The sequence below is a fragment of the Platalea leucorodia genome (genome assembly GCF_965183815.1).
Source record: "Platalea leucorodia genome assembly, chromosome: 2".
Lineage (NCBI taxonomy): Eukaryota > Metazoa > Chordata > Aves > Pelecaniformes > Threskiornithidae > Platalea > Platalea leucorodia.
In genome coordinates, this window is record NC_138824.1 from 97344499 (window position 1) to 97369932 (window position 25434).

General features: G+C 40.9%; 2 protein-coding genes across 10 annotated transcripts in view; both read left to right on the top strand.

The window, feature by feature from the left end:
• The window catches only part of PRDM15 (PR/SET domain 15), a 42153-nt gene extending 41589 nt beyond the window's left edge, over positions 1–564 (top strand). For 4 of the 9 annotated variants that reach the window (XM_082303774.1, XM_082303776.1, XM_082303775.1 and 1 more), the window contains one exon: positions 264–563. The gene's annotated coding sequence lies outside the window, so the exon portion shown is untranslated. Of the gene's footprint in view, positions 1–263 lie in introns of all 9 variants that reach the window. The other 5 variants (XM_082303767.1, XM_082303773.1, XM_082303772.1 and 2 more) reach the window with 2 other exon arrangements.
• Positions 565–4864: 4300 nt separating this feature from the next.
• On the top strand, positions 4865–21415 carry LOC309602647 (histone H4 transcription factor-like; the record flags this gene model as incomplete). Its single annotated transcript, XM_082336400.1, has 9 exons — positions 4865–5015; positions 6138–6361; positions 10319–10430; positions 14332–14484; positions 15420–15497; positions 18167–18287; positions 19313–19451; positions 20237–20382; positions 21028–21415. The coding sequence occupies 9 exons, from the start codon at positions 4865–4867 to the stop codon at positions 21413–21415; spliced, it is 1512 nt and encodes a 503-aa protein (XP_082192526.1).
• Positions 21416–25434: the final 4019 nt, after the last annotated feature.

Consider the following 25434-nt stretch of genomic DNA (forward strand, 5'->3'; position numbering starts at 1 on the left):
AGAGCAGCTGATGTCAAAAGCAATTATACTGCGTTTGGGGATTTATTTCATCTAAAGCAAAGTTTTTAAGTTCTAATGTCTTTTTGCTGTCAGTCAAGTGCTTTCCTTTCTTTTTCTGTTTACTTGTAGATTTTGATTCTCAGAAGTTTTTAAGGTGTTCAGTAAATGTAGCAAAAATTTAAATGGCTACAAAAAAAAAAGTGTCGTAATGGCAGAATGAGGAATTAAAATTAGGAGAAACTAATGATACTAATTTTCTACAGATTTCCGCCCTTCTCCTACCCCCGTGAGTCTGAGGTTCCTGCCGCGACACGAGCTCAGGAAGGAGACGACACATGCTCTGGCTCGTTTGCCAGAACTCCCCGTGTAGGGACTGATGCGCTGGGTGCTGTTAATGAGAGCAGATACCAGCCGCGTTCTGCCAGCCTTCCCCTCCAGCCACGTGCTCGCTGCAGTATCTCTTCCCGACACAGCTGGCTGTTTTCACAGAGCCCGCAGGAACGTGAGCGTCTCTGAGACTTGTACCCCTCGCATGTAGCGAACGTCAAGAGACAGATTGAAAACTGGGGAGAGAGAGGGAGCTGAGAGGCAATGAAACACATTGGAAGTGCAGCTAAAAAAAAAAAAGCTGGGAGAACACACACTTAGCCTGCTGTACCGAACTGTGTGGCAAGTTGTGGATGCAGGGCCGTTAACTAAATGTTAGCGATCACTGCGTTCAGTTGCTTTCTTCTAGCAGAACCTATATTCTGTTATTTGTATAGGGGAAAGTGTGAGTGTGTGTTCAGTTTACCATAAATTAAATGCAAACGTAAAACACTCTCAGTGTGTGATCTGCAGCAACATGCAGAAACCAAAGGGTAAGATGCTCAAATGATAAGAGAATGAAGCAGGTCCACGTTTCGTCACTTTTGGGAAGAGCGAAAGCAAGGTTGTGGGCAGCGTTTTCCCAAGAGCGACTGTCCTTTCTCACGCACAGAACGGACCTGCTCTGTTGTGTACGTGCTATCTGCATGCAGGTGGGACACAGGAGTGCCATCGAGGGGGTGACGCTGGAATAGAGAGGGGTGCTTTACAATTGAAAAACAAAACAAATCAAATCAGCTCATTAGAGGAAAGGGTGGGGAAGCTCTAACCCCAGTTCCTTGCTGTGCCAAGGCAAGGGAGATAAAAAAGAATAGCTCTCCATCTGTTACGCTGGCTGTGTTGTGAGTAGGTAAAAAATAAATCAACCACATGCGTGAGCGCCTCGTTCCTTCTCTCCACACCTGTGCCTGCACTAAGCCCCTGGTCTGAGCTTTCAAAGGAATAAATACCTTTGTCTGACTGAGGTACAGATGGCACTTGTGCCCAAGGGCCCTAGTTATGACACAGAATTCAGGATTGGTTTTTGAAGTAAATACGGGTACATAGGTCGGGGGCATTTGGGCAGGAGCAGGTTCTTGGGGGGGGGGGGGGGGGCGTGTCTTAAAAAGTAATGAGTAGTTGCTTTATTGCCCTCCTGTGAAGTCCATGCTGACGCAAACAGAAGATTTTTGCTGAAGAGACAGTGGAATCGGTGACAAAGCACCGTTTTTAAAGATGCGAAAGAGAAGAGCTTAGATTGCATAATCAAAGAGAAAAATGAGAAACTTTGTCCTGAAGGCAAGTGCACCTACTTCTCATTCACTCTTCTCCCTTTTCCACTACTTTTTTTCCCATGAAATACATGCAAATCCCAACATGCACTAAGTTTTCCTCCAGGCATGATATACTTGTGTGGTTATTTAAGAAGTGGGTTGAATGGAGATATGAGGTGTTCCTGGCAGAAAAGTCTTGGAAAAGAGTGCTCTATTTACTGCTGTTGTTTTAAAGTAATCCAGTCACCCCTGAGAGCATTTCTAGTTAGTAAAAGGATAGCTGTCACTCTAATTATACAGCACAAATATTTCCTTCTTAATTTACTTTGTCTTCTTGCAGTATAGCCAGTATTTCTGAGTCTACCTACTTTAAAAAATGTCTAGAAATTAAGTGTAAGCATTTTATCAAAATGACGAGTGGTTTAAGAAGTAATTCAAGTAGAACAAGAACTTGCTGTAATCAATGAATGCTTGCAAGAAGTCACACATTCTGGTTGCACAGGACACTTATCAGAGTCTGGAAGCGGTACCTGAATGCGTGTGGTCTCCTACACTTGGCTACAAAGGCTTCCAGCTCTCAGTGGCACGCATTACCAGCTAATACGCTCTTACCTTTAAAGATGCCTGTGTTTGGTGTGAAGGATATTGAAAACGGTGGGGTTTAGTCTAAACTAACAGCACTATCAACGGGAGAATTAGAGGGCGGGCGGTGGTGAGTGAGATTGTTCAGTGGTAGCTGCAACAGCAGTCACAGGAAGAGGTGTTTTAACCACCCTAAATGCCCTTGCAGCCCAGTGCCGGCTTCCCTTCTCCTCTGGACGTTCGCCTCCCAGCAGCAGCTCCGCCAGCCCCGTTCTTTCTCTGCCAGTTCAGCCTTGGCTCCGGCACCAGAAAGGGGGGCCTGCGGGCCGTGCCCCTGCCCGCCCCTGAGGCCCTCTGAGGCCGCGGGAGTTGGGGAGCCGCGGGGACTCGGTACCTGCCTCCCGAAGGAAGCAAAACGGCCCGAGCCCAGGGGAGGCACGTCCCCACGCACCGGGCAGCTGCCCGCACCGCCGCCGCCCGGCACCCCTCGGGTCTGGGAAACGTCTTAACGGGGGAAGGCTTGAAATGGGGGAAAGAAACCTGCGGGGCCGCCCCCGCTCAGCGCGCCGGGGGAGGCGGGGGGCAGATTACCGCCGCGGCCGTTAACGGCCGCCGGGCCGCACGCGCGCACGCGCTCACTCTGCCCTCAGGTAAAACCACGGGGGATAACAGCGCGGGGCAACCCACGGCCCCACCCGCGGAAGGGGAGGCGGGGAGGCTGCGAGGCGCCGAAGGCTCGGCTCGGCCCGGCCACCGCGCCGCCTTCCCCTGGAGGAGAAGGACGGCGGCGACCCGAGCGCGCCCGCTCCCTCCGCGCTGCGAGGGGAGAGCCCCGCCGGCGCCCCCGGTGGGTGCAGGGGCGCGGCCTTACCTGTGCCGCCCCGCAGCGTCCCCCCGCTGCCCCCGCCCCGGGGCCGGTTGGTGCCCTTGGTCAGGCGTGCAGAGAGCCTCCCTGCCGCGGGGGGGCTGGCTTTCTCGCCCGCCCCCCAGCCCTAAGCAGCTAGGGGCGGCTTGGGGGGGTGCGGGGATCGCGGGGCGGGCGGGGAGGCGCTGAGGGTCCGTGTCGGTACGGCCGGGAGGGTTTCAGGGTCGCTCCCGGAGTCCTCTCTGGTCTTTTTTGCCTCTAGTCCAGTCTGCGTGTTAGGATGTTGTGGATACCGGCATTAGTCAATTAGAATAATTATAACTTGGAATATTTTGTTCCAGTAGTATTAATACTGTGTCTGGAATAACTTTAACAAAGTACTTGACAATGGATTATTTAATGTGTAGCATAAATGGTAGCCTTCTTACCTTTCAGTCTGTCTTTAGGAATGTCGGCATTTCCTGCTTCAGGTCAATAGGATGGGGCATTGGTGAAATAAAAGGGTTGGCTATAGCAGCTTAGATTAAACTGTTGCGATGTGAGAAGAGTCCCACTTGCAACGTAAGACGATCGGTTCTGTCAGAAGCTTTCTGGTAATTAACTTGCAGGTGGGGGAATGCTTCCAAATTGGTATTTTTAGTAGCTGGAAGTACAAAGATATTGCCAGCTATGTTGACAGCATCTGCTTAACACCACTGAGTTGGCGTACTGATTCCTGCATGCTTTTCCACTTGCACGCTGTTTTTTTTAACCCAGTATTATGTCAGTGCCTGACTTTTTTAATCAATAGAATCAGTAAGAGCATCAGGAAAGACAGAGTCAGACTTTTATACTGATGCTTTAGGCTATTGGACAGAGTTTGTCTTCCAGATCTGTGTGCGTTGATGGGAAAATGAAGAACCTCCTCCCAGCTGCTTGTTACCATCCTCCTTCCAAAGTCTGCTGCTGACTGAGATCCATCAGCTGATCTGCTTGGAGGCTATTTAAACTCTTAAAACTAATTCAGATTGCTGGGAATAATGCAAGTTAGGGAGTGGTCCTCTGAGCAGCTGAACTGGCAGATCTTTGAAGCTCGTAACACAGGGAAGAACAGGGGGGGTGGAAAACCACTGAGAACGGGCCAGTAGTTTTTAATAAAAGTTTGCTGTTGTTATAGCTGTTCAGAGTCATGAAAAAACAGTGGAACTATTTCTCCTTGGTTTATATTCCTGTTGCTTCCTTTATACTGATATAAACATGCATCCAGTTGAGCAGAAAACTGATTTAGCCATCTGTCTATCATTCCCCCCAAGAATTAGCTTTCAGTTGGATCAGTTTTCTCATCAGTTTAGTGGCTGGCTGTGCCAATTCCAGAGCTGGATCTTGAGAAGAACAAGAAGGAACCAGCCCTGTTCAGCGGGAGCCCACACTGATGTCAGGCTAAAGTGACTGTGGAATTGCACTCTTGGTTACTTTGGCTTTCTATGTGGAAAGAGGTTTTACAGTACTGCCGTGGAGTTAAATTACAATGAAGGCATCCTCAGCAGATGTTTGGGATGGTGATCATAGGACTCTTACTGTATGGTTGTAATGAAAATGTTACAACTGTGGCTTCTGGCAAGGTGTAAATGTTTGCAAAATATGGCCTTAGATTCTTAAAATAATGCATCCAGTAATTTAAAAAAAAAGAAACAAACAAAAAAAGAAATGTTTATGTCATCTAGGAGCCTGGAACCTTAACTGCTATTTTTACAAGAGAAATTTACAGAAATGTAATATGATAACTAAAACTTCTCTGTACTTCTGAAAATTTTAGGCAATGGCCCCCGGAAGCAAATTTAAGAATGCTGAATTAATATTACCATGTGAATGGAAAGAATGCTGCTTTGTAGGGAAACGCATGGAGGAATTTTGTAATCATATTGCGGAACACTTGGAAGAGTATCTACAGCACCCACTGGAAACAGCAGGTCATTTATGTCTCGTCTGTCACACAGATTACATTGCGGTTTGGAAGATTATTCCTAGCCTAGAAAATAATACTGACTTCAGTTTACCTGCACTGCAGATGTTCACAGCTTTTCTAAGGCCCAGCTGCATGAAGCCCTTAGACAAGGGCTTATACCAGCTTTTTGCTTTGTATCTGATTGTCCTGGATTTTCATTTGTATTGATAGCAATTACTAATATGGAAAGAGACCGGAGAGGTGACCTCATGAGAACTTCTGCTGAGGACTTTTTTCTAAGATTAGGGCCTCAGCAGGTGCAATTGTCTAAAACAGATTCTAGCAAATTGGTTTTTAATGGCAGAGTTCTTCCCTTTCAGGGAACTGGCCTACTGCTTAAGAATTCTAAGTTTAAAGTAGCACTTGTGTGAATCTTTATAGAAAAATGGAAACTTTTATTGTTTGTATGGTATTTGCCTTATTTGGATACATACACTGGTGTTATTTTATGACGGGTATTGTATTTTACATCTCTTTAATAATATTAAATGTACTTAAAAGTAAAAAAACAAAAAAATCCGATTCTGCAGAAAATTATAGGCAGTCTCTGTGGATGTAATAGCAATAATACACTAGACTTTTTAATATAGCTGTTTTGGCTCTTGTGTATCCTGCTCTTTATTCTTAACACTGTAATCAAGTATAATTACAGGTGTAGACATTTTAATTAAAGGTGAATGAGTTTTAATTAAAGGTGAAAAAAGTAGAATTAGACCAACATTAACAATGTCTCTGTGACCTAAGCTGAAGAGTGTTATAGTATATACCTAAGAAAATACTTACTTTTACAAAATTTTCCTATGGAACCTATGAAGTGCCTTTCTGCAAAAAGCTGTGTTTTAAGGTACAAAGCACTCTAGTATTGATGCAATTGTGAGATAGTGGAAAATCTGTTTGCCACTGAGATTTGCCAGTTTTATCTAGTGCATTATTAGTAGATGGCAATTACCAGCTTCTCTGCTAAGGTTACTTAACAGATTGTGAAGTTACTACAAATATAAGTACTATTAGCATTCTCGCTGTTGTGGCACAGGGCTGTAGATTTCACACAGTGTTCTGTAAAATGTTACTTCTTTCTTGTGTTTAGAGCAGTACCGGTGTTGGTGGAGAAGTTGCGAATTTGGGGCGAAAGATCCCAGAGAGCTGATAACGCATGTCAATTTTCACAGTTACCACACCAAACTGAAATTCATAGGCTCTCAGTTACGGGCATTGCACCACGATTTGCCAGCGTGTTTGCAGAACAGCCGTAGCTGGCATCAGTTACCAAAGACTTCAGAGGAGTTTGTTTGCCATTGGGAGAATTGCGATGTAAGTGAAATACATTGAGATGTTGCTATTTATTTTCCTTTCCTAACTTCACCTCAGCATTCTTTGGATTTGACTCACTATTGGGAATTTTTGCTCAATCTTACCTCTGAACAATGTTCCCCACTATCTTTGTAAGTAATACATGATAATTATTATGGTAGCATTCACAAAAATGTAAACAACATATTTGCATAGCATCTGCGACCTTAAATTCAAATTTTCTTTCTTTTTGTGGTGACTAAAATGATCTTTTTGACAAAGGTGAAACTTTTATTGTGTTTTAAGAGTGTATATGCAAAACTTTAATATACACAGTTTAATGTTAAATTAGTGAACTTGGTAGTTTCTAGAGAGGTCTGGAGTGTTTACTGTCTGAAGAAAGGCAACAGAATATCTGATGTTTCCTTGGTCAGTTGGAAATGTTTTTGGGTTTTTTTACTAGGACAGAAATCAGACATTTTTAACAGGCTGTTCATGTAAGTCTGATGTCCAAATGTGGCCAAGATTGCTTTCAACTAATAATGGTTTGTATCCTGACCACTTTTTGGTGTCCTGTATTAAATAAAATCATTATCCATTCAGTTTCGACTGTGCTGTTTCTGCATCCAGTAAACCAAGATGATTAGCAGTTGCTATATTTATTTGACAATGTTAACATAAATAGTGTTGCCTATATAAATCTTTTTTCTGCTTATTGGAGGTGTTCATTTCTGATCAAAAGTGGCTTCATATTTATATGATATTATAAGGAAGCACCTTCTCTGTCACTGTTGGCCTCAGCTGTTATTTACGGATAGTGAGCATTACCTTGGCATCCACAAGTGTGATGCCTTGCAGATCTTACCATCTCCTTTTGTGTAACTGTTGAGCAAGATAGTTTTCAGAGAAAGTAGTAGTGCAGGAAAATTGTCTAGCTGGTCTACATTAATTTTTTCATGTTGTATGAGTTTTTTGTTTCATTTGAACTGATACAACTGAAAACAAATAAAATATTCGTGAAGAAGAAACAATTGAAATTGAAATGCGTTGTACTGTGGAAATCAGAAAAACTGTAAAACTAAACAATTTTGCAAAGCTCATATGGGCAAATCTGATGCAGGTTTAGTAAAGGTGAACTACAAATAAAAAAAAAAAAAATTTAATGTTTTTCAAAGGCCTTTGATCCTTTTTTCCTTAGGTCTCTCTAGGCCTTTCAGTGATTCATGGGTTATCATCCTTAAATCCTAGTTCTCTATTATCTATGACTTTTCCTATCAAAGTTGTGATAAAATTAATTCATGACATAAACTATGCATTTTGAGGTTATAAACAAACACTAATGAGGATGAAAATATTTCCATGCAAGGGAATGTCAGACTGGTGGTGCTTTACTTAGGTCTTGTATCCCTCATGTGCATTATATTGTTGAATTAGAACCAGCATGATGTTGGAGTAAATATACTGCAGTGATGGAGTGAAATTACTTTTATTTTCTGATGGTGGTTATAGCCCATGCTCTGCTGTGCTAACCTTCTCCTTACTAGGTCTAAAGTTATTTCCAGTCTCCTCTTAACATTTCAGCTTACAGATTTTTTTGTGCCATGAGTGCCTCCTCATCGGTATGTTATTACTGGACAGAATGTCTAGAAATATCTGTTTGGCTCTTTTGGCTCTGAATTTAGAATATCTATACTCATATAATGCTTTGATATCTCTCTTTTAATTTTTCTTTACATGAAATAAGGAATGACATAAAAATCTGAGAGTGAAGTTTATAGAGAGAGGTTGAGTCAATCTGTGAGAAACTGTATCTCTGTAAATAAAGGTTTTTATTTACTAGTGGATTAACCATGGAAGTACCCTATTCTCTTCTTTTTAAAGCTATAAGCATAAACAGATAATACAGGACATTATTTATGATAACTTTTGGATTGCTTGCATAGTTTGATTGATACAAACAATTGTTTGTAATCAAAAATTGTTACTGTTGTTACAAACAAATCTTATTGCTGTTATGTCTCATAGCTTATAGGAATCATGTTTCTTACAGTAGTTATTTTTGTGATTAACGCTTTTTGATACATACCAATCAGTCTTTACTTGCATACTGCTATGTTTGGTCTGCTTATTTTAAAATTGAAGAGGTTCAGAACAATTTCAGAAGCCCTCAGATTTTGATTTTGCGGCATCTGTCAGTAAGCACAGTCTTTTGAAAAACATGCTTAAAAACCAGAAGAAAAAGCTTCCCGTTAATTGATTTCATGTTCCATTTTTCATTTATGTAAGTGGGCAGTTTTGGCTGGTGGCATCCTTTAGTCCATAGCATTTTGCTAAATCTTTTTATACATGTTTTTTCAAGTTCAAACTATGTTGTGAATTTTATTAATTAAAAGAATGTTTCCCAACTTAGTAGGCAAGCTAGACTAGACCCAGGAGGTGGGGTAGGGCACACTGCGAAAGAGGAGAACTTTGAGGGCAGGGAAAACTGCTTACGTTTCCCACTCTCCTGCGAATATGTTCCCACAGTTATGAATATAATTCTCTTTGAAAATCACCCATACATCTTCCCCCGACTCTTGTGGTGCCTCCTACTGTGTCAGATTCAGTTTCCCCAAAGGTAAAGCTTCTGAGTCAGGCAACAGCCCCAAAAACTTCTCTCCTATTTACATAGAAAGATATATTCAAGAAAGTTCCAGCAAAACGCTTAAAGAAATGGTGCCAACAAATTAAAATGGGTTTAACACCCATTATTGTTACTCTGATTAAGAAGTGAGGAGGCTTTCGATCACTGTCTAGCTCAATACTTTTAGTTGATTCACCTTAATAGGCCTGTATGCTTTCATATACACAAGACCTTGGATTTCTCAGATCATGTTTCAAGCCCTTCAGAGGAAATAAGGGCTTGTCTCCCTGAGGGAGCTATTGTGAAATACACTGGAGTATGAATTTAAAATGCAGCAGTTTGCCTGCATTAACTCCTCATGTGAATGCTCTGTTCTGCACACAGAATGCCTAGCAGCTTAGTTTAATCCACTCAACTAAATTAGGATGATTAAAAACAGATAATACTAAATAAATAGGTTTTTTTCATTTATATATTTTTCTTAAAAAAAAGAAAAAACAAAACAGTGCTGTTTCAAATTTGAATCAACTGTATGTTATCAGCAGTGGCAATATCAGCCTAAGGACTTTCACCTGTTTCCCATTTCCTCTCCCCAGTGTTTTGCTTTGGTTGAAAGCCAGATCAATTCCTTGTCCCAATTCAATGTGTAGCCTTACAAAATTCTGCCAGCACAACGGAGAGGTTAAGGGGTTAAATTATTGGGAACTGAGAGGAATACTTTGAATTGCGACTGATGACAGTATGCAGTTGAAGGACACCCTGTGTTACTTGAAGAAAATGCAATATGCAGTCTACTTTCCCTCTGCAGGTGTGGATTTTTATGGAGTGAGGCAGAGGCTAGTTAAGGTTAGTCCCCCTTGTCACATAAGTACTGACTCGTGGAGTGCTGTGTCCATAACACCTAATTCAGTTTAATCATTGTGCAGCCTTCCCGTTTCTGTTGGAATTACCTGCACTGCCCTCATAGCCTTCTTGTGAGTGGGAGCAGGTGAGCAGAAGTGAAGGGAAGGGAGAAGGTAAAAATATACCAAAGAAAGAAATCAACAGAAATACATTAACAGACACATCCCTGCCCCAAAGAATGGGTAGTATTCACTCAATTAGTCTAGACAAACTTTTCACCTCCTGGATGGTAGGTGAAAATTGAGGACCTGGTCTGTGTGGTGGATTCTGCAGAATGTTCTACATTTTTGTAGTTGATGTAATTGTCTCTGTGTTGGGGTGAGTTAATTAAACGTTACTGCAATATTTACTGGTGTCTGTTTGGTTTCTAAAAACACTTAATTCTATGTTCCTGTCACTTGATTTCCTGCCAAAAGTATCTTGTCTTCTCCATACTTCTATTTTGTTTTTAGGCTACCTTCAATAACCCAGTGTGGTTTTATCAACATGTTGCTCTTCATGCCTGTGCTACCGAGGAAGAAACTGTTACAGATCAGAAGAAAGCTGTTTATTGCCACTGGAAAGGTAGTTCATATAAAAAAAAAAACTATTTCAAAAAGTATTTTTTTATGCAGTGTTTCTTATAAAATTCATTTAGTGCTACATATTGCATAGGAACTTGTGAGAGATGTTCGGATATTTTTTCATCTATCTTAAATAGTTGCAAAAACATTTCTATTTTATAGGCATCATGATTTAAGTAGAATAGTTCCTGTCATCCATGGGGCTGAACGCCCTCAACTCCTAATTAGTCTAAGTTGAGAATTGCCAGTACTGAACAGGGTTGGCTTTCCTCATAATTCTGCCTATGGCTGATAATTCATATACCATTCAAACAGACTTTCCACTTATATTCTACCACTCAGGATCAGGGTTGTCTCCCTCACAATAATCTTTCATGGTGAGCTTAATCTTTGCTTTCCCTCTCCTCTTCCCTTCAAATCAAGGGAAGTACACCTGTTGCCGTCCTAGTTTTTCTTAATTCTGTGGCGAGAAAGAGCATTTTTAATGCATTCTCTCTATTGCTAGCCACCTCTTGTGTTAAAATTACTGTCACAGCTTCAAAGCTGATGTTCTGCCCTTGGCTCTGTTGTAGAAGCCACATTCCATTGACAGTCTTTCATAGCAGATGCCTTGATTGTTTGAGTAAGGGCTAAACTATGGACTGCCATTTGACATGCATGCCATTCAGCTGCAGACCTACAAAGTGTATGAGCAGAACCTCTCCAGAAGAAAAGACTTTCTGCTGAAGACTAGTGAGACAACTTGCGGGTCCTGGAACAGATCATTCTGTGCTTGCTTTAAACCAATTTGTCTCTGTCTTGTACAGTGTGTCAATAAAGTCCAGGTTTGATTGGAATCCTCTTGGTGAACCCCCCTAGATAGGTGTCTTTTCAATTTATGGGTTAAAGTTACTTTTTGCCTTAGCTGTTCACTGCAATGATGACAAAATCCCATCAGTGGATGCAAGGCGATACAATTTTTTTCTTTTTCCCTCTTGAGATTAGCTGACAGATGCACTATTTTTTGGCTGGGGAACTCACTCCCGCGACCTGATAGTGTAGAATCTGTAGTCCTTAGAGGAACCAAAATCACACATCAGTCTGATCACAGCTTTAGAAAACATAGCCCATCAGGACAGGTGAAGGGACTCCTCTGACTGTATAGCCTAAATCACAGAATGGAGAAAAAGGAAATGCAGAAGAAAAGGAATATGGTATGTCTTCAAATATGTTTTAAGAAAGGCCCTGCTGTTAGGAATGGTGAAAGCATCTGTTCTCCATGTCTGCACTAGAAAGGATGAGAAGTAATGAGCTTCAGTTGCAACAAGAGAGGTGCAAGTTATAACTTAGGAAAGCCCTTTTAATAGAGTATTTTAAAATACTGTAGCAGTTGCCTGTTGAAACTATGGAGGTTGTCTGTCACTGGGGAACTGAGAAGACCTCCTCTGAGACCAAGGTATAATTGATCCTGCCTCGGAACAAAAGAATAAGTCCTGGGTTTTATAGGGTCTGTTGTAGTCTGGGACCTTGATATTCAGGGTGGTGCTATACACTTGAAAGTGACATGCAGAATCATAATGTCCAGGCAGTGAAAAACAGCTTTTCATTCACACCCGTAACTTAACAAGCAAGCACAGGCCAGCAAGGGCTCATCTCTGTGAGGGGAAGCAGTTGTCATGGAACTGGGACAACAGATAGAAAGTGATCAGTCTTTTGCAGGGACCTTCAGTATACTAGCTGGTGGTCTGAGTTGGTTTGAATTTGTGAGGGTACAGCAAGAGCGGGCTGCTCGGCAAGGGAAGGCAAGCCGGGAGTGAAGGGTGACAGGCAGGCAGGGACCTCGCTGACAGGGTGCAGTCTCACAGAACCTGAACAAGAAGAACAGAGCAGGTCTGGTGGTGCTAAGCTGGGGTCAGCAGCAGCCCAGTGATCACCAGCCAAGTCCACTGTCACAAGACGGGTCAAGCCAGGAAGTCCAGAGAGCAAGTCAGAGGCAGGGCCCCTGAGGTGCAAGGCACTGCGCAGCATACCTGCCTATGGGGTGGGTAACTGCGGCTCCCAAGCCAGAGGGCACAGGGTGTGTGAGCGGAGGCCCCAGATGAGGGTTCTCACTGCTCTTTCTCACAACTTACCTTTTTTCACAGAAGTGTGATGGAAGCTTGAACAGCATCACCATATTAGAGCAGACCTCAAACACAGGCAACCATCTCTTAGATGCGTGGGGTGGAATTGGCTGCAGAGGAGGATTACAGAGAACGATGGCTACAGGGTGGTCAGGGCAACCAGAGGCTATTGGTATGCTCAGGGCCCTGGCAGAGTTCACAAAGGAAGGATGTAAAAGGGAGATTCAGTCTGAGGTCCTGTATATCATGTTTTCCATCTGCGGTTAAACCGAGAGAGAAATCTTCATGTTGCACTAGAAGAATAATCAGTCCTCCAGCTTCTGATCTAGACATGGGAGCTTGTCCTTTTTCTGTGGCCCCTCCTGATCAGAAGTATCCTGTACACAGTAGAGGTGAAAGAGACACTGATGATCCTGTTTCCTCATTGTAGGCAAGGTGAGGTTTTAGGATTTCCTTTGTCTTTTAATAAAGAGTTTAGAGTTCTGTCCCTTTACTGAGTATGTTAATCTGGAGCTCAGAACACCTTTCCAGGAAGCTGCATATATTCTACCTGTTGGAGTGGATGTGGGTTGCTATTAAGGCTATTGCATTCTTGTTCAACTTGAGAGAATGTCCCAATGGATTGTAGAGATGGAACTCACGATGCACCTACTTGGTTAAATGAACAAAAATGTTAAATGAATTTTGTTAAATCTATTAATTTCTGAGACCTAAAGGTATCCAGCCTGTTACTGAGTTTGATTCACTTGATTACTCTTATCATGTGCCATCCACAAAAGAATATTTTTATTTTCCTCTTGCTCTTGAATTTAGCCCTCTTGATTCTTAAGAGTCTTTGACTGCGTCCAGGCTATTATTTCACCTTTGTAAAAAGGTAGCTTTCTGCATAACTGTTATCTTTGTTAGGTAGATGAGAGAGACTCGCTGCTTCTCCTTATGTGAGAGGGTAGGCTATTCCTTCACATCTGTCTGAAGTTGTCTCCTGAAAGTAGTTCTTTAGCTCCATTTACACCAGTACATTAACCTACTAGGGATTTTCCCCTTATTTGTCACGTGTCAATAGCCAGAGCTTTGTACTTGTGCTGTTAAAACTTGCACTGTGTCCACAGTACCAGACTGTTCCTGAGCTCAAGAGATCTGAGGACATAGCTATTTATATGCAAAGATTGTTTGGTGGATAGCTGATTGCTTGTGGTTAACCACTATGTGAATGTGCATGTAAAGATAGAAAGAACGATGTAAAGAAAGAAAGATAGAAAATGTGAAGTTTAAAAAAAAAGGGGACGGTAAGCAGAGTTCTTGGAGATGTACAGTCGGCATGTGTTCACTACCCCATCTTGTTCTCCTGGTTCTCCAGAGACCACGAAGATTGCTGGAGTTCTGTGATGGGGGCGGGAGGGGAACAACAACACAACAGAAATAGTCATGAATGTTATCTCTATTCTACTGTATGAGCATACATGTGGCGTCAAACAGTTTGACACATGAGGGTGGAAAGTATAGCAGCACGCTCTCTGCTGATTAAAAACTGAAATTTTTGTAAGAGACACACATGGCCAACATGTCTTGAAGAAACCTGATTATTGACAAATAATCTGGCTTTGGCATGGATATTTGTGGGGTTAAATGTCACATGGTGTTTGTAATAGTACCAGTCTGGGTTTTTTTTTCCCAGAAGCAGCTTTTTGGTGTGTTTCTAAAAATGTAACAGTAAGACATAAGTATGTAATAGCCTTTTCTGTTTCTGCATAAGAAAGAGTACAGTACTCGTGCAGCTTTTTTTCTGTTTGTTTGGTTTAGATTGTTTAGGCGTATTTAAAGGAAAGCATAAGCTATGGGATCATTTAAGAACCCACACACAAGAAAGAGTTGTAGCATGTCCTACTTGTGGAGGAATGTTCTCCAATAACACTAAGTTTTTTGATCATGCAAAGAGACAAATTTCAGAAGATAGTAAGTGGATATGCTCTTATTTCTGTTTATATTTCTAAGAGATTTTAATTTAAGGTGCTTTGTGATGATATGCATATGTAATTTCATAAATATTTCTATTTTTCATATAAGTCAATTGCAGGAAAGCAGGGTTTACTCCAGGAAGATAGTTGTTTTCATAAAGCATAGAAATTCTCTCAAATTTGCATGTCTGATTAATTAGGGTAATGAAAGTGAGCAACAGAACACCCTTAGATCCGTGTTTCCGCAGAAAAGCTATTCACTTGGCAGCTATGGCATCACACTGCCTCTCTTCCCTTGGTGCCCGTAGCACAGCTTGACATTCCACTGACGCTGGGAAACTGCCTGTGAATAGGAAAGACTTTTGATTATTGAAGAGAGAACCTCCACAAGAGCCAGGCTTGGATTACAAAATCTCTGCAAGTAATCCCAATGAGCATTTAACTACTTTCAGGTCAAAAGGCAATTTTTTTCTCTTCAGCTTTGCTTATCCAGTAAGTATTTTCTCCACCAGAACACTCCCTACCTCAACCAACTGTGTATTAGTTGGCATGCTTTCCTGCATGCTGAAGAGGATGGGAGAGGTGGTTGTTTTTTCTGTTTTTAAGTGCTTGGAATATATTTAGGAATCATGGATGTTTTGGTGATGGAAAGTAGGTGCATTCTAGGTAATAGAAGAGCTCAAATTTCAAACTGTTAGTGTTTTGAACAGATTGTTATTCTGTTTAGGATAAAATTAACTTACGGATAAAAAATCCTTTTCATTAAGCCTAAACTAAATTTTCTTCTGAAGAGTATTGGTAATGAAAAAGAATATTGAAACTGTCTCAATGCTGTATTAGTTTATTCACGAAACTGACAGCTATAGGTTATCAATTAATAAATCTCTCATAAGTTATTTGTATTGCCACTAAATAGTTTCTATTTAAATTCAGAACAAATATTTGTTTGCCAGAACTGTCAGAAACATTTTGCTAATGAAAGGCTGCTACGAGATCACATGAGGGGCCATGGTAAGTCAGAGCTTTTTAAAATAAAACATACTTTTCTCAAGGTCACCTTGTACCTAACAGGTTTGATAAACTACGGAGGTGTAATTATATCAGCTAAGAAAATTAATATACCAAACTAGGGCAACTGTGTTACAAATGCTGGAAAGTAAGAATTTCATTGCCAGTCCCTCTGAAGCATGGAAATTCCCTTCTTCATGCCTTCTGATCAAAAAGTTTAAGGGGCCTTTCTGTTTTGCAGTAGCTCCTGTGCAGATGCTTACTCTTCACTTGCATCTCTGTTTACTCGCTTTCATGACTAGGGGCACGGCTGAAGCCAAAGCTATGTTTTAGCTTGGGCTGCAACTCTGCTCACCTTGCAGTGCATAATCAGCCTCACTCAAATCGTGTAGTCCTTCATTGACCTAACCACAATCTCCCTGAGGTCCCCAAATTATTCCCACAAGTTATACTACAACAGCTATGACTTGCTGGGAAAGAATCCCACGGCATCTAAGCACAAGGAAACATGTGATATTGCTGTTGGACGTACAGGAAATGCAGAAGCTGAGAGGCGGGTGGGTCTTTGCTTTGGGAATAGGAGTATTTGAACCATGTAGCCAGACCTGGGCAGCAGTCATTTAGGTTGTATAAACATCCAAGTAGCTTTGTGCAGACTTGCTCAGTCAGGGTAGATTCTACTTTCTCGTTGCATTCTTAAGGAAACATGATTTTTCACTGTGTGCAAGTCAACACATTGATGCTTAACAACTATGCATTTGATTTGGTGCTTACGGTGAGCTACCAGGACTGACCGTGTTCGTATTTAAATGGTTTTATAGTTGACATGTATCTGACTAAAATATCTTAATTTTTATGTTTTATATTAGAAAATAGAGAATTATTTTTGTTTACTAGATTAGTTTTATTCCTTTGTCTCAAGGTGATTTTGGATAGAAATTGGAAATAAACACAAATTAATATTTTTTTGTTTTGTTTTTGTTAGCTAATGAAGCAGTTTAAATATGCTGTTGTTTTTTTAAAATTAAAGCATAACACACATTAAGATAGATTTGATATATTAAGTAAAGCACATGGCTAACTGAACTATTTGTTTCTGGTCACTCTGGCTGCACTTAAACCTTTGTGAACTGTACAATGTGCCTGGCTGTCCTTGTCGCCTGATAATTTAGACTGTGTTCTGCTTGCATAGCCAGGGAAAATCACAAGGTGGCTCGATCTGGGAACAAGGATGATGTGAACCTGTGTCATGCCCCAGTAGGCCACAGCGAACCGGCTGCAATGTGAACTTGGCTGAGGGAGCTGGGAGGCATTCCTGGGTCCAACTGTTTAGGCACAATCTAAATCCCTTTGGATATTAGAGCCAGTTACTTCCCCGGTTCGTGATTCAGCTTTCTTTAAAAACTCTGGCAGCATACATGTCTGCATGTCAGTGCAGACTGCCAGTGCAGGCATGACATTTTCAGATTCTTCCCCCAGCGTATTTCATAATAGCATGCTGGTATAGATAAATATTGAAATTTTCTTTTAAAGAGTTTGCCTACCTATAAGAAACTATTCTGAAATAAGCTGTGATGTGAATGCAAATGCTGTAGGTATTCTGAAATCACTCCCTATGTGGACATATCTACATGCCAGACAACTAAGTAAACTGTTGGATACTTCCATTTCAAGAGACTGCTGAACTTCACTGATGCAGTTCTGCAGATTAAGTTATTCCAGACTAATTTTCCACATGAAGCCATTTATTTTTGGGAGGAAAAAAAAAAAATAAAAAAATTTTCCTGGTTTAACACAATGAGGAAACGTGCCTATGCAGGGAGTGATTCCCGAATAGTGCATTATATTTACTTCCTTTTTTTGAGAAAACATGAGCACTTCAACTGCATGTTTTTCTTTGGCCACCTGTAAAGCACTGGGCTGATTATAATATAATGCATTGTTTCAAAGTCCTAAATATAACAGATTTTGTTTAAATCCAAAACTTCTTTATTGAGACTCTTCCTACTGCATTGATCAGGTTGCTGATTCACATGCAGGAAAGGAAGCGTTTGTTCAGCTTAAGATGTTACAGTCCTGCCTGCCAATCTGCCAGAGGTTCTCCCCAGTTCCAGAGGCATTAGAGCAAAACTGTGTCTCAGCCGTTGCAGTTTGTAGTCTGGCAGCTTAGCAAGCACCTAGCGTTATTATGCCTTAAGCAAATATATCCAAATATGAAATGGAGGGGCGGAGGACAGACACGTATTCTTTCTGCCACCTTTTTAAGAGTGGTAATACCTTAAACACTAAAAGTAGATTTGCCAGTGCTTGTCTGTCAGAAGGCTTCCAGACAACATCCACCTTTTAGAAATCCTCCCAAAGTGCCAAGGGCAAGACGATAATCATCCTTTTTGTTAGAGCCTAGAGAGTGAAACGTGATCCTCTACGTCTTTTTCCTTTACCATCTATTTTTTGAAAGTAACTTGAAACATTGTAAGATTGACCATTATTTCACTACTCTGTTGTATCTGCATGCCATTTTAATCTTTTTTTTTCTCTGTATATTTTATTCCCAAATGTATTATAATCTGTTAATTTTAATATGACATTTTTGGTCACGTCATAGCAGACAATGTCCTGGTGAAGTCGTGATACAGAACTGAAAGTATCTTTCTTTCTACTATCTTTTCTAGTTAATCATGTTACATGTGCCCTTTGCGATACGGTATGCACAAGTGTCTCCTCACTGAAAGCACACATCAGATTCCGACACTGTGATGAACGTCCTTTCCATTGTCACCTCTGTGACAGCGGGTAAGAAAATTTGAGGCTCCTAAGTATATGAGCAGAACTGCCAAGTTAGCATTTTACATAGGAGTTAGTAAAGAAAGAAAAGTTTTCAGCCACAAAGATAATCAAATAATCAATGAAGAAATCTATAATAGATTCATCTGCTGTTCATCTGCCTTCAGCTGCTGAGACATGAACAGTAGTTCATGAACTTCTGGTGCAAGTAGGACTGATGTGTTAAAAGGTAAATTTTCTTGCAAGACTGTGTACTACGAAATAGTCATCATGACAAGTTGAGATGTGTAGCAGTAGCGCCTTAAACTGTGGGGTTTGCCATTCTAAGTGATTTCTGGCTGTTTGCTGGGAGAGTCACAGTCGTCTTTGAGTGATTTTTCTGCCACAGGCTTACTATACCTTCTGCTGTCTTGCACTCTCATTTTTCTGTGGTGGTTTCTTTTCTGCTTTCACCATATGATGCCACACAGCAGTGAAATAATAGAAAAAAAAAAAAGTGGCATTGTGATGTGATAGACCAAGTTGCATATATAAGCATTGGTAAATTATGTTTAACTCTGCCAGAGAAGATGAGAGGTCTAGCTTTTGTATGCTGGAAGTGGGATAAAGTGAACAAATATTTAAGTACTTTTGTGTTCACGCTGTGGGGGGAACAAAAGGAAATAATCTGAATTTGTAGACCAGAGAGGATGAAGTAACTGATCAATAATGGACAAGAATTTTCTCTACGTGAACAGAAAGAGAGGGTGGTGCCTTGTAACACAGTTGTGAAAAAATTACCTAGATTTGGGCATGCTGTGGATGTGTGGGAAGAAAGAGGGAATGGAAAATGAAATCCAGAGCACATCAAAGAGATGTCTGTACTATCCCCGTTTCACAGGTGGAAAAACTGAGGCAGAGAAGTGATTTACACATATTCCGCTTTCACTTGTCATTGGCAGAGCCAAAAATTACTACCTCCCAGTCCTAAACATTAACCACAAGACTACTCCTCTGTACTATTATATCTGTTATTTGTTTTACCTTGTTTTCAGTTTTAAGAACGCGTATGATCTGCATAAACATGTTGAAACACACAATGATTCAGATGCCTACAGCTGTGATGTTGAAGGATGTGGTTTTACTTCACGGACTTTACGAACTTTGAGACAGCATTACAAGAGAGTGCATCTGGTGAGTATATTAAATAGCAGAATAAAATCTATAAATGAGACTAAAGTTTCAAATTTACGTGCATTTAGTTTCTTGTGAATTAATGAAATGTTTCATTTTTGCGTCTAATCAAGTATTTATTTGCGCACATTTCTAGGACTTTTGCAAGTATTATGCAAATACCTGACTCATCCTCACCTATAGATTTTGTGTGCTTACCTTAGGTGCATGCAGTTGCATACGAACAGTCTTGAACTCTGGCCAAATCCCACCCTCCTTAAAAAAAAAAAAAAAAAAAAAAAAAAAAGACAACACGCCAGTCCTAATCTCAACAGCCAAATATTTCCGGGATTAAAATCCAGTGCCACCTTTCTCCTCATGCTGGTACTCCATCCTTAGAACTAATATGTTACCTGAAAACAGAGAAACTATAAAGTGTGTAAAGCTTACATCACTTTTAATTGGGTGAGTCTGGCCACAACATTAAAATATAATTTTGGCTGCTGTAGTTTATGCACGCTTGTTGCCTGTTTCTTCAACTTTCTGAGTTAGGAGTATTGCTATGTGGTAAAATGAATATATTTTAGTGGAAGCTTTGTGTCACGCTGCCAATGGAGGTAGCTGCAGTACTGATGGCCAATGAAGAGAATTTCCATGTTCACTGGAATTCCCAAATCAGACACGTTCTAAAACCCACAAATTTTAAACATTTTAGGAAGTTAACTTCAAAAAGGTTTTCAGCTAGCTAGTGTAGTTTTCCCCTTTTCAACAAATGATTATTTTTTGTCACACATATGTGCAAGCCTTCAATGACTCCAACTGTCTTTCTTTCCAAGAGTAATGGCATTCTGAAATACAAATGCCACATCTGTCAGAAATGTTTCTCCTGGAGTTATACATTGACCCTACATCTTCGAAAAGCTCATAAGCTCAGCAGTCATTCTCGTTTCAGGTATGTTACCAGCTGATTCTTGTTCAGATCATAAAGGGGTTTTGTTTTTAAACATTTTGTTTAAGAGATCCAGATATTTAATTACATGCTATCTTAAGTTTGGTTCAGTTTTAAACATTCCGAGCATGAAACAATTTACTACTTAGGTTTCACTATCACGATGGAAAACCTAGTGTAAAGATGGTTAAACCAAGCAAAAAAAAAGGTCTTTTTGCTTTTATAGCTTTTACCACTGTGAAAATCTTGTAACCTAGATTGTTGAAAGAAATTTTTTGAGCCTGCAAGTTGTATCCACCAAAGAGAGTACGTAAATATATCAACAGCTTCTGTAGTATAAACAAGCCATACTTACCACTTTGGGACAAGAAAATCCAGCCAATAAAATATAATCATGAATAGGTATTTCTTATTTTCTGTTACATGAGGCATATTTGATAAAAACTACTTACTGAAACTCTCTTGCAGGTGTCCTTTCACATAGAGTGTCTTTTGTTTGAGTGCCACCTAATAAATAGCAATCTAATTCATCTCCTAATTGCTGACATGCTCATTTTTGGCAATCTAATTAGATGTTATTCTTATTTTCTGCTGTAAACACTGTGTTTGTAACTTGTATTTTCAGTATTTTCAATTTTATTCCCTTAGATATAAAGAAGATGATGAGGGTCATATGAGTTTGAATTTAGCAGTCATGGGTTTAGGTCAGGCTCTTAATAATAAGATGGTAACGAATAAGTCTTCACCAAGTCAAAATAGTTTTGGAAGAGAAGGAGGGGACTCTTGTAAAAGAGACACTTCAACAGCAGAAATACTTCTCACACCACTTCAGCCATGGTCACAAGCTACTGGAGAAAATGTTCTGGTAGAAACAGAGACTTCTATACCAGAGCCTGTGTATTCTGGACTTCAGGCTGCTGTACAGCCGTTTGCAAACTGTTGTACTTCCGCTAAAGCTGATGAAGCAACACCAATGAATGTGAAGGAAAAACTAGTAGAAATGGAGCTGGGCTTGGGAACTCGGAGTACTTTCTAGAAAAACTGTGAAAAGTATACTCTTCAGAAGAGGTTTATTTTTTTAAACGAAATATGTTTTCAAGTCTTCACTTTTATCCTTGTCAAATTTTTTATATAATGCTGTGTTTTCTCAGCTTTCATGTTAAATTATTCTAATGTGCTTACAGAATACATGCAAGATACATATAGTATTATGCACATATAATACTTTCATTTATAGCCTTTTGGAGAAGAAACTTCTAAGTTCCGTATATTCATATAGCATATATATGTCTGCGTGTCTATTTATTTATTTATTAAAAAAATATAGCCCGTGGGGAAAGTGTTGTGCCAATGCAGGAGACACAGTTTGAATTGGTAGGTAAAACATCCCATTTTTTATTAGCCCACTCTGTTGTTTATTAGAAATCAGATAACAGCTTGTGAGATGTATATAAAAAATATACAATTTTGGCAGGTTTCTTAGCTTTACGTAGTGACTTTTAAATTATTTCAAGGGTTATTAGAGAAACTTTATTATTATAATGGATTTTTAAGCTACAACGTATTGTTAAATGAATACATTTAAATAAAAAAGAAGGTTATGTCTAAATAAAACAGTTAAAGATGTTCACAGAGCTGACTTTAGTATTTATGTACCATTTGGTAGAATGGAAATTTTATAGTTATTTGTTGGGTGCTGCAGGTACAATGACAAGAAAATAAATGAACGATATTGGCAGCATAGCTAAATGTGCCTAACTGTATTTTCATAAAGAATTCCAGATAGCCACAGTTATTCTGACCTGTTAGGAAAAGCGCTTGGCAAAGACATTTTATTGATTCTTGTATAGTATAAAGGGCATAGACAAAAAGACAGGTATCTTTCATCACAGTAAAAATGAATTACAATGTTTGAAACATTTTTTAAAACAAGAACTGAACGCGCCCTCTAACTAAAATATGTAAGACTTATACGCATGAGAAGTCAGCTAGAAGACTAACTTACCCTGTATTAGCTACTACAAGCCAGCGCCCCTTGAGGACCCGGAGGTATGCTTGGAGAAGGGCTTGCCGTGCCACTTTGAAAGCAACTTTCAGCGGGTACGCAGAGCAGTATTGCATCACCACCGCTTACTGAATGTTCATTCTTTTATGTAGACAAACTGATACCGAGAGCCCAGGACAAGCAATCAGCCTGCACATGGGTGAGACCCCGGCCAACCAGAATGGAGTATCAGGCAGGCTGGGAAGAGTTTGAACAAAAATAGGCTGGCTGAAGTGAGCTTGCCATGTAACCTCAAGGATTCTGGGGCACTTCTCTTTGGGAGGATTTACACTGTGCATCTTCTGTAGAAAACTGTCTCCCCTGAACTGGCCCCCCATCATCTAACTGCCGGCTGCTGTTGCCCGTGAGGACTACGAGGCCACGCTGGGCCTGTGTGCGGGGCGAGGGGAAGGACGGACTCGCTCCCTCTCCTCCCCACAGCTGGGGGGATGCACAGTGCTCTGCCCAGGGCCCTCAGGAAGGCCGGTAGGAGCGGGTGAGGAGGTGGTACCAGCATAGGATCTGTTACACTCTTGCACGAACTGTTCCTTCTGCTTCCTACCTTTGCTGTCCCAGAGAGCGTGGGGAGAGCGAGCCAGCTGAAGGGTCTGTGCCATTTTGCTGCAGGTGCATTATGAATGGGAGCGGGGCTTGCTGGAGGGAGCCCTAGGTCATGCCTCTGACCGTGCACCTGTGCTCAGGCAGCAGTGCTCACTGCGGCTTCAGCCTAACCACCTAGACCAGGTTGTCTACAACGTTTAGCAGTCTTGGCCAGAGACAGAAAAGACATTTTAGACCCCTGTCACAAATATAGGCAGATTAAAAGTGACGGCTGTAAAAATCTCCTCCCATAGATGTCCACCTTGTTACTGCCTTGTAAGGTCCTGCTTTGCAGGCAGCTGAGATCTTTGCGCTCAGGTTTTAGTGTTATTAAATATGCCGGGCTGTAATTTGCGGCAATTCAGCTGATGTTTCAAGAGCAGTTGAGCCATCTGTGCAGTGGGGGCAGGCCAGACAGATGTGGGTGGAAGCCTGATTTTCATCTGCCTTTGTGCATGAATCAGAGACCCAGCATTTTTAATACTTTACAATATGGGTAAAACTGACTCACGTTTCTCTGGGCAATGAATAGGTACCACTATAGCCTCTGGGATTTCCCCTGCTAAATATCAAAGGCCTGCAACAAACAACAGAGGTGTTAATGCTTCCCAAAGAAAGAGTCCTTTATAATGGAAAGTATTAGTCAACCAGAATACAGAGGAGTCTTTTCCAGATCTTTTACAACAGCTTACCAGAAGGCTCTAATCCAATATCCAACAATTTACTCCTTTGGGCAGATCCCCATGCCTGTCTGAATGGGAGGTTGCTGCCTTTCAGGTACCAAGGTTAATTTACACGGAGCCCATTCAGGGCTTCACATGATAGATTTAAATATGGCATTATAGATTTGTACTTGAGCTGCGGAACCACAGTTGCAGGGCAAGGGTACGACCTGCAAGTTCTGAATTGCCACAACTTCGTGTGAGCCTATTGAATACATGCTGGTTTGCATGTACAAAACAAAATAAAATATTCATCTGAATGAAAGCGCTTTGGTGAAAAGAGGCTTTTTTTCTGATTTTGATACCAAATTATAAATTTTTCATGCTAGTTATTTGGACTAAAATAACTGTATGTAAATCTATTCAGTTTCGAAAACTAGGTTTTTGTTTCTGCTTAATTTTCAACATGATTCTGAAGCTGCTTTCTCCCCAGCAAGTGCTGCCGAGTGCTGCCCCACAGAAGAGCCTAGAGAGGGTGCCTGCGGACGGAACACTCTGACCCACCCTGCCACCTCGTCCCACGACACGGTGTGACACGGGGTATACGTCAAGCAAATATTTTCGTTGAACACATACTTTATTCAGCGCCTCCTAAAAGAAAGAAGCTCTACGAGAAACTAGACATTATTTGCTGGGATTTGTGGGACCCAGCTTGAAAAACAACTTCTTCCCGTGCACACCAGGTATGAGGTGGACGTGAGTCATTAGGGACTTGTTCTCATGGAGCCAGATCATCAGATAAGGTAAACTGGCACAGGTCCACTCGAGTCTGTAAAACCAGCATAATGTCTAACTGTGGCTCTGGCACGGGACCTTTGTGGATTTCGGTGGGACCGGACTAGCCGTTGGCTTTGTGGAGGCAGGAGGAGACAGCTTGCCAGGCTGACAAAGAAACCCTTTGATAATGACCTCGGAGATGGTGCCCTGCAGCACAGCTAACAGCAGGAAAAAACATACCTAAAAAATGATGGTGTCTGCCAGGAAGCAGAGCAAGACGGAGCTTGAGGAACTCATGCAGAACACCTTTTTTGCTCTCAGAGGTTTGAGAATGAAAATTTAAAACTAGGCATTCTTTTCCTTAATACCACAGAAACAACTGTGCTAGTCATTTACTGTTTACAAGAATGTGATTAATCTTTTTTTTTAATTGTACTTTTTCACTTTGTACTGGCTCTCTACTATCATAAACAGAGCTGATACATGTAAAATTGGGGTTTAATACTTCTCAGTTAAGTTCCTGAAAGCAGGGCTTTTTATTATCCTTAGAGAGGAAGAATGTTAGCAAAAATAGTTCAGTAGTTTCTAAGAAAGCACTTGTGAAAAAGCACAGTATTTGTCTTTTGGAAAAAAATTCTCAAAGCTGGATCATTAAGCAGCGCTACTATTTTGCACGAGCTTTAAAGTGTAGCGTCTTGGAGAGGAGTGGTTGCCCTGATCTGGTTTTGGGCATATAATTCCACGAAGTAACACATGTTAAAAGCAACCTGCAAAGCCTACCTAAAGCCCCAAAACAGTAATTTTTTTACTAGGTCACATCAAATACAGAGTATGTTCTGTTACTGCCTCTACAGCGAGGAGCTTATGTGATCTTCCAGCAAATTATGACGTGCCTCAGTTTTCTGCCTCTAAAGAAGAGTTCTCAGCTTTACAAGTAAGCCATAAGATTTTTATTAACTTGTGTTCTGATTT